The sequence below is a fragment of the Corvus hawaiiensis genome, chromosome 1, assembly GCF_020740725.1.
Source record: "Corvus hawaiiensis isolate bCorHaw1 chromosome 1, bCorHaw1.pri.cur, whole genome shotgun sequence".
Lineage (NCBI taxonomy): Eukaryota > Metazoa > Chordata > Aves > Passeriformes > Corvidae > Corvus > Corvus hawaiiensis.
This window is the reverse complement of record NC_063213.1, coordinates 95,267,415-95,281,837: the sequence shown is the minus strand read 5'-3', so window position 1 is coordinate 95,281,837 and position 14,423 is coordinate 95,267,415. Positions and strand designations below refer to the sequence as shown.

At 42.7% G+C, this 14,423-nt stretch overlaps 1 protein-coding gene across 1 annotated transcript; it reads left to right on the top strand.

The window, feature by feature from the left end:
- The first annotated feature begins 200 nt into the window (after window positions 1-200).
- DHX8 (DEAH-box helicase 8) lies at window positions 201-14,286 on the top strand. The gene is made up of 23 exons (XM_048316103.1): window positions 201-345; window positions 707-792; window positions 1,380-1,452; window positions 1,804-1,889; window positions 2,491-2,600; window positions 2,707-3,018; window positions 3,297-3,441; window positions 3,931-4,134; window positions 4,456-4,543; window positions 4,807-4,904; window positions 5,416-5,563; window positions 5,881-6,062; window positions 6,478-6,672; window positions 6,878-7,063; window positions 7,559-7,769; window positions 8,085-8,266; window positions 8,931-9,071; window positions 9,358-9,513; window positions 10,331-10,468; window positions 10,885-11,013; window positions 11,859-12,055; window positions 12,204-12,383; window positions 12,883-14,286. The coding sequence occupies exons 1-23, from the start codon at window positions 234-236 to the stop codon at window positions 13,100-13,102; spliced, it is 3,579 nt and encodes a 1,192-aa protein (XP_048172060.1). The 5' UTR covers window positions 201-233; the 3' UTR covers window positions 13,103-14,286.
- Window positions 14,287-14,423: the final 137 nt, after the last annotated feature.

Below are 14,423 nucleotides of genomic sequence, written 5' to 3'. Positions count from 1 at the left end.
CCGCTGCGGGCCGGTCCCACCGGGTGTCCCTGTCCCTGCCGCGGCCCCGCCCCGCCCTGCCCGCTGCGGGCCGGTCCCTCCGGGTGTCCCTGTCCCTGTCCCTGCCGCGGCCCCGCCCTGCCCGCTGCGGGCCGGTCCCTCCGGGTGTCCCTGTCCCTGTCCCTGCCGCGGCCCCGCCCCGTCCGCCCCCGGCCCCGTCACGTCGCCGTTTCCGGCGCGCCCCGGACGCGGCCATGGCGGAGCTGGCGGCGGCGGACGAGCTCGCCAAGCTCGAGTATCTGTCGCTGGTCTCCAAGGTCTGCACCGAGCTCGACAATCACCTGGGCATCAACGACAAGGACCTGGGTAAGCGGGGCGGGCGCGGCCTTTGGGTACCTCCGCACACGGCGGCCGGTGGGTATCGCGTTCCCGGCCGGCCGGCAGCTTGGGGAGGGCCCTTGTAGCCCTTTCCGTGGGGCCGCACGCATTTTGTGAAGGTGCTTTTCGAATTTAGACGATAAAGCGGATTATTTTCCTTCAAAAAAAAAAAAAAAACAACTTGTCGTGAGCCTGAGGGAACGCTTCGGTCCGGGCTTCCACGGGGGGAGGTGAGGCACAGGGGCCTGGCTGCACCCCGCACTGCCACAGCAGCTTCTGTCCCCACGTGCAGTCCTTACACTGCTTTTTACTTCGTTGTTTTAATTCACTTTATGCTTTTTCCTCACAGCCGAGTTTGTGATAAGCCTTGCCGAGAAAAATACCACGTTTGACACATTTAAAGCAATTCTTCTGAAGAATGGTGCTGAGTTCACTGTAAGTGAGATCTGGACGTTATTTATGTATTCTTTTTGTTGTAGTATATATAGCGTTCTGTTTTAAAGAGAGAGTTGTGAGGAGTGATTATTGGTTTTCTTCGCTTGGAAAACTATATACTAAACAGCTTCTGATATTCCTGTCTCCCCTGCCTCCCCCTCCCTCATTTTTTTAAAAACTTTTGTACTCTTTCAAAAGCATCTTCCTGAGGACTCAAACTACTTATTGTTATGCTGAACATATAAAATGTGAAAGAAACAACTTTTCATGAAAGCAAATGTTGTCATAGGTCTTCTTATGATGCTTATATGCTGTGTTTATCAATTCCTCAGAAATAACTGCAGTTGGATTAAATAGATGATTAAAAGTGATTAACAGAAAAGTCTCTTAGGTGAAATTATCATAATTATTTTCAGGTTCAACTTATGCCTTTTTAGGATGTACAGAAAGCCCAGTGATAGTTTCTAAAAATCAACCTACATCTTAGGAATTGAGGGGCTTTTTGTCCTGCGAATAAACCCTCACTTGTGCATTCTAATAATGAAAGTGTTGCAGGCATTCTTAAAGTATTTTATTATTTTTTTCAGGATTCTCTCATTAGTAACTTGCTACGTCTCATACAGACAATGCGGCCTCCACCAAAACCTTCTACGAGCAAAGGTACGTGGAGCCACTGGCTCAGTGTTTGGTGGGGTTGATGCAGTTACTGTTTTAGTCTTGTAAGGCAAATCCTATTGCACCATGCATCCTGCTGTTGTTATTCTGAGAGTACTGCTCAGAGTATTCGGTCTTTCACCTATTCATTAATAATCAGAATTTTATTTGAAGGAAGGTAACACAGTATTCCTTGAACTGAATCTCTGTAAAAGCTGTATCAACCTTTTCATTCGGATGAAAATTAAACTTTATATTCAGTTAATAGAAAAGTCAAGAGTGAAGTGTTGTAGCACTTCTAAGTTTTGTGTTTCATTGTGTTTTTTTTCTTTTTTTTTTTTAATATCTCAAAATCAGAGGCAGCTGTCAAACCCAAATCAGAGAAAGAAAAGTTGAGGGAATTGTATCCAGCCCTTTGCAGGCCAGACAACCCCAACATCAGGGTAAGGTGGTCATTTCAGATTTCTTTTGTGACTGTGTGAAAACTATTTTTTTTTTCCCAGTTAGTTTCAACCTTTTTTCTCTATCTAATGCATGGATAAATGTGAACTATGAGAAATGAACTGTGGAAAAGGTATGAGGCTGGTGTTACTACACATTGTTGCAAAGAATAGCTGTTAGCAATTGCCATGTTGATACTGTTCTGCAGAGTATGTGGAAGATGAGACTGTTGTAACATGAAATTTGTAGCCTGGCCTTCCTTATGTAATGTTCAAAGTAATGATATGTTATAAATTAGTTGAAAATTTTGTATGTTTAGATACTATGAGGTACTTTCATTTTGTGTTTCTGTAATAGTTTGGGGCATTGAGATGGAACTTTCCTTTGCATAAAAGCAGAGTTGTCTCAATATTGTGGCCAAATAGGGAGAGAGCTTTATTACTTTTTTCTATATCACATATTGAGTCTTATATATCTTATTATATCTTTTTTTATCTCGCATTCTTTGTAAATAGATACACGTATGACGATCATTCTGTAGATTAATTCTTTGTGACAGGCTTTTTATCAGCCCTTGTGCAGGACAGTTTTCTGTTCTTGCAGAATATGCTGGATGAAGACGATGTGAAAGTGGCAGCTGACGCCCTGAAAGAGCTCGAAGCTCTGATGCCGAGTGCAGACAGGCAGGGCAAGCAGAGGAGCAGCGACCATCGGTAGGTGCCTGGTGTGTGTGGGGGAAAAGTCTTGGCTGCTGTCATTGCCTGCTCACTCTGTTCTGAGGTGGAAATTCAGTGCAAAGATGTAATATTTGTTTGTTAGGGCGAAGAAAAGGAAGAGGAGCCGAAGTCGTAGCAGGGACAGGAAGCGAAGGCACAGGTCTCGCTCCAGGTCTTGTTCCAGGACTTGGGATAAGAACAGGGGGAAATCCAGATACCGGTCAAGGAGCAGAAGTTGGAGTCCCAGCAAGGACCGCAGGGATCGAGAAAAGTACAGTGAGAAGAGCCATGAGAGGTGGAGAGACAAGCACATAGACCGTCCACCAGCTGAGGAGCCTTCCATTGGAGACATCTACAACGGCAAAGTCACGAGTATAATGCAGTTTGGATGCTTTGTGCAGCTGGAAGGACTGAGGTACCTTCTGATGTCCACAATAGATGTGGTACTATTTCAGCTGAGTTCTCTTTTCTGCTAGTACCTTAAAGATAAGGCTACCAGAAGGTGTGCTGGGCTGTGAAGGACTGTTTCAGGAAAAATAAATTTGATAGTGGAGAATTCTAAAATTCTCAAAACCGGTTTGTGAACACACACAATCAGTTGACAGCAAAATATTTTAATCTAGATTCTGAGTGATCTGAAGGACTGTCAGTGTAATAATGTGCCCCTCTCAAGCCCCTCTGTTTCTTCCCCAGGAAACGTTGGGAAGGCTTGGTCCACATCTCAGAGCTGCGAAGAGAAGGACGGGTTGCCAATGTTGCTGATGTTGTGAGCAAAGGACAAAGAGTGAAAGTCAAAGTGTTATCCTTTACAGGATCCAAAACCAGCCTGAGCATGAAGGTACAGAGGTGCTAAAATTCTTAAAATTATGCCTCTTTTTGCTATTTTTTACTCTTTTTGATGGAAACTTACACATAACCGTTCAAGTGGGAGTTAAAAACTGAGTTACTGTTCTGTATTTAAGTGGCCTATTACTTTTTACTTGTTTTCTCTAGGTTCTTAGTTTTGATGTAGTGTTCCTAACAATTTATTGGCTTGACATGATAGCAAAGAGGCAAGGCAAAGCAAGCTTCAAGTTGTTGGTATTTGTCTTCCTTTTTCAGTAGGAGAGAAACTTTTAATTTTAAACTAAATCACTACTATGGCAAAGACCGAGTAGAGCCTTCCATGCCTGAGGATGTTTTTACCCAGCAGTGCCAGCTGGAAAAAAATAAAAAGCCTACAAAACAGCATTTTCTATGAATAGGCTGTTACTGCCATTAGAAAGCACCAGAGTTAATAGATGAGGAAAAGTGTAGAATGATTGATTAATCAATCAATCTAATGCAGGATGTTGATCAAGACACTGGAGAAGACTTGAACCCAAACCGCAGAAGGAACCTGGTTGGAGAAATCAATGAGGAGACCTCTATGAGGAACCCGGACAGACCCAGTCACTTGTCCCTGGTGAACGCCCCGGAGGTGGAGGACGACAGCCTGGAACGGAAACGCCTCACTCGCATTTCAGACCCAGAGAAATGGGAAATAAAACAGGTGTGTGTTGCATTCAGGGAAATAGGATGTCAGCCAATAAAGTTGCCAGGGAGTTTCATGAACTAGAATACAGCTCTTGGATTAATTGATTGTGTAACTTACTCCTTAACTCCGAATTGCCGATTTGGGACTGTTTTGGTGCTATTTGGAATAACAAAAGGACTGTTTGGTCAGAGCCTGGAAGACCTGGGGACAGGTGTGCCAGGATATAGGACCATTCCTTTGTTCCTGTTTTACAGGAATGGTGTTAGAACTGAGTCATAGGCATGAGTTGTGTTTGTTCATGGGGACATACTCATGTTGTATTTATTCTGTTCCCAGATGATTGCAGCTAATGTGCTTTCCAAGGAAGAGTTTCCTGACTTTGATGAGGAGACTGGGATTCTTCCTAAAGTCGATGATGAAGAAGGTAATATGTTCCCAGTAGTCTTATTGTTGTAATTCCTTGTCTTTCTGGATATATTTTGATTCAAAAAGATACTGATGATAGAAGTAACTATAAAGGATCTCACAATTTGCTGTCATCTTGTACATTTGGAACTAGGGTTCCTCTGGCTGTATTATTAGTGGCATTTGGATGTGCCGTCTGTGCATTTTTATTTGAAGAGGCACTTTTATGTACCTGAAAGGTGTTTAACTTTTTTATAACCATTGTCACTTGTGGATTTTTAGATGAAGATCTTGAGATTGAGCTAGTTGAAGAAGAGCCACCGTTTCTTCGAGGTCACACTAAACAGAGCATGGATATGAGTCCCATTAAAATAGTAAAGGTAAGAGACTTCCAGGGCCAAAACCAATGTACTTGATTTAATTAAATAAATATTTGGGGAATTTTACAACCACTTTCCCACCTGCACATTACTGAGAGCCCTGAAAAACATAACCACTGAACTGAAGCTCCTTCCTAGTAAAGCTGGGTTCTAACTTAACTGGTGACTGTGAAGTGGAATAATGGAACTGAAATGCCATTTTACATAAGTGTGTTAGAACATACTTTCTCTGTTCTGCTTTTTCTTATCTTTTGAAAGTAGAAGGTAGTAGAGAAATACTTTTCATTGGTTGTGCTCATAATCCTTCTGACTGGGCACTGTAAGGATGCTCTGTATTAGTTATGACCATGAAAGTTCACGAGGCTATTCTAATGGAAATATCCTGGAAATCTAACAAACAAAATTAAACTTTTTTTAAAGCATCTTCAGAAGATGCTTCTAAAGGACAGTGACAACAGAAGGATAATTGAAGGAATGGTGGTGCTTGAAGTCTTTTCTTCTTGCTTTCCAGAATCCAGATGGTTCCTTGTCCCAGGCTGCAATGATGCAAAGTGCTTTAGCTAAAGAGAGGCGAGAACTTAAACAAGCCCAGAGAGAAGCAGAGATGGATTCTATCCCCATGGGCCTCAACACACACTGGGTGGATCCTCTCCCTGATGGTATGTCTGAGCACAGGTAAACTGTGCCTTTTTTTGTGTTAGTTGAAGCAACCCAGGAGAAATGTCTTGATATTGTGTTTGTCTGCCACACTTTAAAAGTGAGTCAAAGAAGAAATGCTTTTCCACTGAAATGGAAGTAGGAATGTCAAGGAAAGTGTACAGGTATATCCTGTAATGGTGGGGATATACACGTAGGAACTTAAAAAACGTTTACACATACAGAATAGAAGGCCTGGATGATGGAGCAGTTGGAGCAGGATCACCAGGGTCTGTGCTGTGTGAACCTGGATGTAATGGTGAAATTGTTTCTTTTCTAGTGGATGGAAGACAAATAGCTGCAAACATGCGAGGTATTGGGATGATGCCAAATGATATCCCAGAGTGGAAGAAACATGCATTTGGTGGCAACAAAGCTTCTTATGGTAAGAAGACCCAGCTTTCCATCATTGAACAGAGAGAGAGTCTCCCAATCTTCAGACTGAAGGAGCAGCTGATACAAGTAAGACTCCTGAAAAGGCATTCTGGTTTGAGCAAGCATTAATTTAAAATATATAGTCTTGGTTTAGCTTTTTGACAGGTGAAAGTCAGCTGATAATTTTAAGTGCAGAGCTTTAGTTTACAATATGTATTTTAAAGTATTATATATATGTGTATACTTTAATAAAGTTCCAGATACTTACTGTTATAAGTCAAAATTGATACCAGGATCATATGGACAAGGGATTAGTCAGCTGAGCAGTTAAACAGGTTGCTGACTTGATCAGTAGGAATACTTAAATGATTTTTGGTCTGGGTCAACTGAAGCAAGAGCAGTAGGTGTTCAGTCTAGTCTTAGATAAACCATGCTGAATTTGTTTGGTTTGTTTTGATTTTTTTAAAATTTTGACAAGTGTATGTTTTCTGACCTTTTCTAGGCTGTGCATGACAACCAGATTCTGATTGTTATTGGAGAGACAGGATCTGGGAAAACAACACAGATTACCCAATACCTGGCTGAGGCAGGATACACCTCAAGAGGAAAGATTGGATGTACTCAGCCTCGCAGAGTGGCTGCCATGTCTGTTGCAAAGAGGGTGTCAGAGGAATTTGGTTGCTGCTTGGGACAAGAGGTGAATTTCCATGTTGAAGAACATGCCAAAATAAGCATGAGGAAAAGTAGGAAAAACTAGTACTGGAGCTAGTTTTCTTGTGTGTCCATGTGTCATGTGTCTGTTCCCTTGTAGGCTGTAAAGTGAGTTTGTGGAATAATCAAACTGGGAGTTAATGAGGCTGATAATTGTGTAACTTCCGTTCCTGTGCAACTCTTCCTTCCAGGTTGGCTACACCATTCGGTTTGAAGACTGCACCAGCCCTGAAACTGTCATCAAATACATGACAGATGGGATGTTACTGAGGGAGTGCTTGATAGATCCAGATCTGACCCAGTATGCCATTATCATGCTGGATGAAGCCCATGAGAGGACCATACACACAGATGTGCTCTTTGGGCTCCTGAAGAAGGTAATGTGGCATTGGATTTTTGCTGCTTCAGTGTCCTCTGTATGGGTAGGAGAGCACAGGCAAAGGTGAAATCACACAGGTCAGGTTCATACAGGTGCTTCAAGAGTCTCTTCTGCAGAGCAAATGCTCTTAAGCTTTTGTGGGCTGAATCTTGGTGAAATGAGCCTCTGTGTGAAGGCAGAGCAAGCAAAATGCAGCAGAAACAATGAGAATTGGCCATCCTGCATGTTCATAATGGTGGATGAGCAGGGTAGTGTTCTTGTTTTCCTCATCCTTCTCTGAAAAGCCAAAAGCTTTCTTGTGATAGTGTTGCTAAGGGAGGCTTCACATGGGACCTCAGTGGTCAATTTCCTGAAATTCTGGTTGCTGGGATGAGCTGCCCTTCTACTCAGCCTTTGAAACACCTTGTGTTACTGGTTGTATTTCTCTAGTCAAGTGCCATATGTTAGTAGTTCCAAAGGCAATAAATGACTTGAGAACTTTGTCCTCCTCCAGACAGTGCAGAAGCGGCAGGACATGAAGCTGATAGTGACGTCAGCAACGCTGGATGCTGTGAAGTTCTCTCAGTATTTCTATGAAGCACCAATCTTCACAATTCCTGGCAGAACATACCCAGTAGAAATTCTGTACACAAAAGAGCCAGAGACAGATTATTTGGATGCCAGTCTGATTACAGTAATGCAGATCCATTTAACAGAGCCACCAGGTGAGTAGAGAATGGTCTTGGGTTATTGGTGATTTAAGGACCTCTGAGCAAGGTCTTTCTGTAAGTCATGGGTCATGTTAGTAATGTGAGCAAAATGCTGTCAGAAGTATTCTTTCTTGTTTGCAAATACAGTAACTAAAATGCTGATAAAGTTGGGTGAAAGACTGAAGTATGTTGCTTTTGGCTAAGAGTTGCTGCTGAGGGGCTAGCAAAAGTTGGGGATCCTCATCAGTGGAAAAGATGTGGAATGGAATACACAGGAGTTCTACTAAACAGAATTGATTCTGTGAATGTTTTAATTTACTTCCTGTATAGGTGACATTTTGGTCTTTCTAACTGGCCAGGAAGAGATTGACACTGCCTGTGAAATCCTCTATGAAAGGATGAAATCTCTAGGACCTGATGTTCCAGAGTTAATTATCCTACCAGTATATTCAGCTTTACCCAGTGAAATGCAGACCAGGATCTTTGACCCAGCCCCACCAGGGAGCAGAAAGGTAATTTCATCTATGTGCTCCTTCATCTTCTGCTGATACATTTTAATTGTGGGGTGTATTGCACTGCTGAAAGGATACAGTTTTTGGAGAAAAGATGATTTACTGCTTAGAGCATATTTTTGGTTGTATACATATCAAGTTATCTAAGCATTTAAAAACATGTATCAAAACATCTGGTGTAGCAAACCTCTGTTCTTGGTGTGTTATTTAATGCTGTCTTTAAAACTTCATTTAATCTAAAAATCTAAATGCAGTTCTTGTTGGAAGGAGGTAAATTTCAAGCAGCTAGTGAATATCTACAGGAATGCAATCTCAGGAAGATTTTTCTCTCAATACAGGCTGTGTCTGAGTGACAGGTAAAAAATCTCCCTGAAGTCAGTGCAGTTTGCTTACAAGCTTTCTTTTGCTTTTAATTGTAGATTTTATCACGCTCTTTTGCCTTTTTGCCCCAACTTTAAACAAAGGTAGATACTTAAAACCTGTCTGCCTTTGTAGATAACATCTCCTTGTGTTCTCTGTGAACACACTTCTCCTTTCAACATTAAGTGACAGTGGTTGCATTTATAACAAACTGCTCCTATGACACCAGTGGATGAAGTTGAGGGGTGGGGTTGGCTTGACAGCCTGACACAGAACTGGTGCTGACTCAGAGTGTGATTTGCAGGTTGTCATTGCCACCAACATTGCAGAGACATCTTTGACTATTGATGGGATATATTATGTGGTCGATCCTGGCTTTGTGAAGCAGAAAGTTTATAACTCCAAGACTGGAATTGACCAGCTGGTGGTGACACCGATTTCACAGGTAGACATTCTGTGTTTGGCTCTCTCCATGGGTGTTGTGTATCTTGTCAATGTGGCATCCAAGCACATGTGAGCAGAATGTGAGCACATGTGAGGTCATGATAAAACCACATTTTTGATAGCTCCACGAGACTCCTTGAGGCTGTGCCTACAGAATACATACTTTCCTGTGTTGAATTGAAAACCCTTCTATCAATACAAGTAAAACTGTGAATAATCATTTTATTTTACTTGTTTTCACCTGTTCCAGTTTGTACCTGGTCACTGAGATGCCTTATTATTTTTAGGCTCAAGCCAAGCAGCGGGCAGGAAGGGCTGGGAGAACAGGCCCAGGAAAATGCTACAGGTTATACACAGAACGTGCGTATCGAGATGAGATGCTAACCACCAATGTGCCTGAAATCCAGAGAACAAATTTGGCCAGTACAGTGCTTTCCCTGAAGGTAGGTATTTCGCCAGCTTGTAGCAAGCCAGCATGATAAGTGTTTCAATAAATGAGTCTCTGAGTCTTGGGAAGTAGTGCTCTCATTTCAGATCATTCTAGTGAACAGAGGTATTTTGGACAGGAGACTTCAACAAAAGCAATTCTCAGGCATGGGGCTTGCTCCTGTGTTTTTCTGCTGAGGGTTATTCTGTTGGGTGTCCACCTAAATTACTAGTTTCAGCTGCACACAACAGTTAGTTGCAGGAGGTAGGAGAAACAGAAATCTCAAGAGCAGTAGCATTTCCTAAGTAGGGTACATTTATAACGTTAACAGATGAGACACATTGTTTCAGAGTGGGTTTAGAGTTGCAAACTTGGGCATGTCTAAGTGTGTACCATCCCTCTGGAAGTCTGTGACCTGGATTAACCCCATCACAGCTGGGAAAGCTGCTGCCATTCCCCTTTCTGGGAGCATATTTAACGTCCTGTGGAGCTGTCAGGCCACACTGCTTTACAAGACAGAAGTCCTCAAAAGCAGCATTTAGTCTGTGTTTCTCCTCAACTGAATCTTCTTGCTTGAGTAGTATGTGGAACAGTACCAAAGGAACAGACCAGAAAGTTGAGTAGTGCATGAATGCCATGGGCCAGTGCTCATTATTTCAAGTGCAGGGAAGGCAGCTGTGTGTTTGTGACTGCACCTGCAGTCAGGATAAGGATGTGAGGCTAGGGCTGCTTCAAGTTTTGTAGTCCCTCACTGTTTGGCGTTATACCTCTGGCTGGAGTTTGTTGTCTTCCTTCTCAGTGTTTTAACTTGGCTTTTCTCCAATCCCTCCCAGGCTATGGGCATCAACGATTTGCTGTCTTTTGACTTCATGGATGCTCCCCCCATGGAAACTCTCATAACTGCCATGGAGCAGCTCTACACCCTGGGAGCTCTGGATGATGAGGGACTGCTCACTCGACTTGGGCGCAGGGTAGGCAAAATAAAATACCTCTTGCCACTGCCTGGATTGCCAATATTTAGGAAATGACATGAGAGCAGTCATAGCAGGCCTTGCCTAGCATTGATTTCCTTTTGCTGTTATTCTCTTGTGTTTTATTGGTAGCTTTTCATTTACCACAGTTACATAACTTCTGCTTTTTAAGGAGCAACTAGCGTTTCCTCTTATTCATAAGTTTACATTTATTAATGTCCAAAAATTTCCTGTAAGTATTGGGATATTCTTCTGATAGTGAATACAGACAAATAATTTGCTTCATGTTGAGTAAAATTATTCTGGGTCAAGCACACCTCTTTGGAAAGTAAATATGCAAGAAAGGGCATTGCTTTCTTTTGCACTGAGAAGACTCAAGATTTTTCACTGAATGCCTTGAAACGTGTTTCTTGCAGATGGCAGAATTCCCCTTGGAGCCTATGCTGTGTAAGATGTTGATCATGTCTGTACATCTGGGATGCAGCGAGGAGATGTTGACGATTGTCTCCATGCTGTCAGTGCAGAATGTATTCTACAGGCCCAAGGTGAGGAGCTGAGCCAAGAGGCAGCAGTGTTACAGTCTGGATGGGTTTGGTGTGAATGCCTCAGGGGTTAAGAGTGAGCATATTTGCCAAAAGAAACCTATAGTTTGGTCAGGCCATGTGCTTGTGCATTACCTCTCTGATGTTCCTTTTCATTTAAGGGCCTGTAGCTGTGGTGTCAGTAGTTTCTTTGCAGATGGGAAGGTTGAAGTGAAAAGTCTTACAATTGCTCTTGCATTTCCCAATAAACACAGCCTAAACCAAGTCAGTCCCAGCTCTGGAGTTCAGATTGCCTTTGCATTTTCAGATACACAGAAAATATTTCTTCATGGCACCTCTATCCTGTGCTGCTTTCTTTTAAGTCAGTAAGCAGCAGACTCTGCTGTGGTGGGGTCAGTTTTGTCTTGGATCCATTACCTCTGCAGGGTAGTGTGTTAACTTCAGTTTTGATCTATGTAGCTACAGTATTTGATTGATGTCTTATGTGCAGGTGGGAGAAGTGGGGAGAGGTATGTGGATCACCAGGCTCAAACCTACTGCTTCAGCACATTTCTTGATGAGTAACAAGTTATTTCTAGAGCAGTAAGAAAACTGACTAGTTCAGTGTGGGCATGTGCTTTCTGCAGGATAAATGAGACATTTACTTTACATTTATTCGCCGTGTGTTCTTTCAAAAATAGGGACTGAAATTGAATAAAACGTTTTGTGTTGTCTTAATCTTGTATCATCTGTTTCATGATAGGTTTAAAATGTCATGCTATGAATGACAAGGAGCCTGTGTCATTTGTATTGTCCAGGGATTTTCTCTACAATGTAGATATCTGATTGATGTGTGTTTTATGTGTTAGGATAAACAAGCACTTGCTGATCAAAAGAAAGCAAAGTTCCATCAAACAGAAGGTGACCACCTCACCCTGCTGGCTGTGTACAATTCCTGGAAGAATAATAAATTTTCAAATCCCTGGTGCTATGAAAATTTTATCCAGGCCCGATCCTTACGCCGGGCACAAGACATTCGCAAGCAGATGTTGGGCATTATGGACAGGTGAGCATGTCAAGGAGGACAAGTACTGACTTTGTTTCTTACTCTTCTTACACTGTAACAGCTAAAGAAAATTTGCTAAACTGATCGTGGTAGTTGCATCCAAATGTGGAGAGCTCTAGCCTTTTTCTCTCTAACTCTTGTCTGGCAGGCATAAGCTGGATGTGGTATCCTGTGGGAAGGCAACAGTTCGTGTCCAGAAGGCCATTTGTAGTGGTTTCTTCCGGAATGCAGCAAAGAAGGATCCCCAGGAAGGTTATCGGACACTCATTGACCAGCAGGTGGTCTATATCCACCCATCCAGTGCCCTCTTCAACAGGCAGCCAGAATGGTAAGGAAGGCAATAGCATGGAAGTTCCTGTTTCTCTTCAGGCTTTGTAACAGGTGTGGTGTGCACTGTTTGTGGAGTACGGATCTGAGCAGAGGCTGCTGATTTCTTAGCAATGAGCAGAGTGTGGAAAGTTTCAAGTCTACTTTTGTCTCTTTCTGCTGCTAAACTTAGTGCCTGTGCAGAGATGAGACTGACTTTTGGAGCCAAGGCCAGGCCTGAAGTTGTAGTTGTGTGTTTGTTTTTCGTGGAAGTGAGTTTAAAACAGAGTGTTGAAGAGAGAGAGAGGATTATTTTAAATGGAATGAAGGAATTCTGTGCTGAAGAGTAGTTGTGAAGTAGGAGGGGGAAAATAGGGACAGCTCTTCTGGAGCCTGCACTGGTCCTTAAAGGGAGCCTTATGCTGAAGGAGATAGAGGAGCAAGCTTAGCTACTCCAGCCCTTGTCTTGTCGCTTCTTGTTTGAAAAACCTGATTTCCAGACTTGCTGTCCCCTTTCGCAGGGTGGTGTATCACGAACTGGTGCTGACCACCAAGGAATACATGCGTGAGGTGACCACCATCGATCCTCGCTGGCTGGTGGAGTTTGCACCAGCTTTCTTCAAGGTTTCTGATCCAACCAAGCTGAGCAAGCAGAAGAAGCAGCAGCGGCTGGAGCCCCTCTACAACCGCTACGAGGAGCCCAATGCCTGGAGGATATCGCGCGCGTTCCGGCGGCGATGAGCTTGGCTTCCTCCTGGACTCTGGCTGGTTTCATATTTGTGGGACTGGGACTTTTGCACTGTTGCCAGTGTCCTGGGAGGCAGACATTCCCATGAAGCTCACCTGTGCAATGAGCAGGTAGTCAGCCTTGGCAGAACAGGAGCTCAAGGGGCACCCCAGCTGTGGCACAGATGTGCTGCGGCTCCCCAGGCCGCTGCAGCCTCTCAGAAGTGGGTCCTGGAGCACTTCAGTGATTCCCCTTTTAGGAGACAAAATCTAAGACTTGGAAGTCTGGGTACTGAGCTGAACAACACAAAGAAATAGTGATTTAAAACTGGTTTTTCACCAACCTGACTGTTCTGAGTGGCCAGACAAAGAGAAGCTGGAATAGTTTGTGGTTTTACCCTGGTAAAAGGGATTTATTTCTACTTACGTTCTTGGACAGTGACTGTTTTTTTGGGAGCAGCCTTTTCTCTATTTTATCAAGTTTATGCATTTTCCCATTCAATGTAACTATTTGTCTTTTATTTAAGCCATCTGTGCTGAGATATTTAGTATCTCTGGCTTTAGGATAAGGCAGGAAAAATTCTAGGAACCCAGCTAGAATATCTGTTATATTTGGACAATGGCACAGGTCAGACTGCAAGCCTTACCCTTCATCCCCATCTCCTGGGTGCTGAAGGGTTTATCAAACAGTAGTTACCACATCCCCTCTGGAGCACAGTTCCATCTGAAAATGTAAGTGGTTACAGATGTTTAGACCTTCTATACAATGTGACATGTGCTTTATTTTCACTTACAATGTTTGGTGACATTACAGCTGTTGGGTTTTTGTAATAGAACAAGCTCTTACAGCTAAAATGTCTGTAAAAGTTGTGTAACAGTTTCTTGTTTTAAAAATAAGTTGACTGCCCAGTGTGTGCTGTCATGCCCAAACTATCTGTATTTTTTTTAATTGCTAACAGATGAAACTTACTTGATTCCATAGCTGAGAAACCTTATTGTTTTTTCTTTTGCTAAAATTATTGTTGGAATGGAGAGAATTAGGTTGACTGGTTGTTTTACACAGTGAATTTGAAGAATGTTTCACACTGAAAAGTAACTACATTGGAAATGCCTGTACAAAGATGAGCAGGGATGTTGTTAAATGTCCTGAGCTTTCCCTCATGTTATATCATCATAAAATTAAAGGGAATTACAAAGTTTGTTAGCTTGGACTCACAGAGTCAAAGCAGAAAGGACAGGAATGGGAGTGCCTCCAAAACATGCTTAAAGTTTAGGGAAATGCTTACATTTTAACATGCTTAAAATTAGGGAAATGGAGGTACCATAAAGCCAAAGC

Excerpts from the sequence above, each read along its gene's own strand:
- DHX8 (XM_048316103.1), top strand. The coding sequence starts at position 234 with ATGGCGGAGCTGGCGGCGGCGGACGAGCTCGCCAAGCTCGAGTATCTG. Across the intron at positions 793-1,379 it reads AGAATGGTGCTGAGTTCACT|GATTCTCTCATTAGTAACTT; the intron begins GTAAGTGAGATC and ends TATTTTTTTCAG. Across the intron at positions 6,673-6,877 it reads GTTGCTGCTTGGGACAAGAG|GTTGGCTACACCATTCGGTT; the intron begins GTGAATTTCCAT and ends TCTTCCTTCCAG.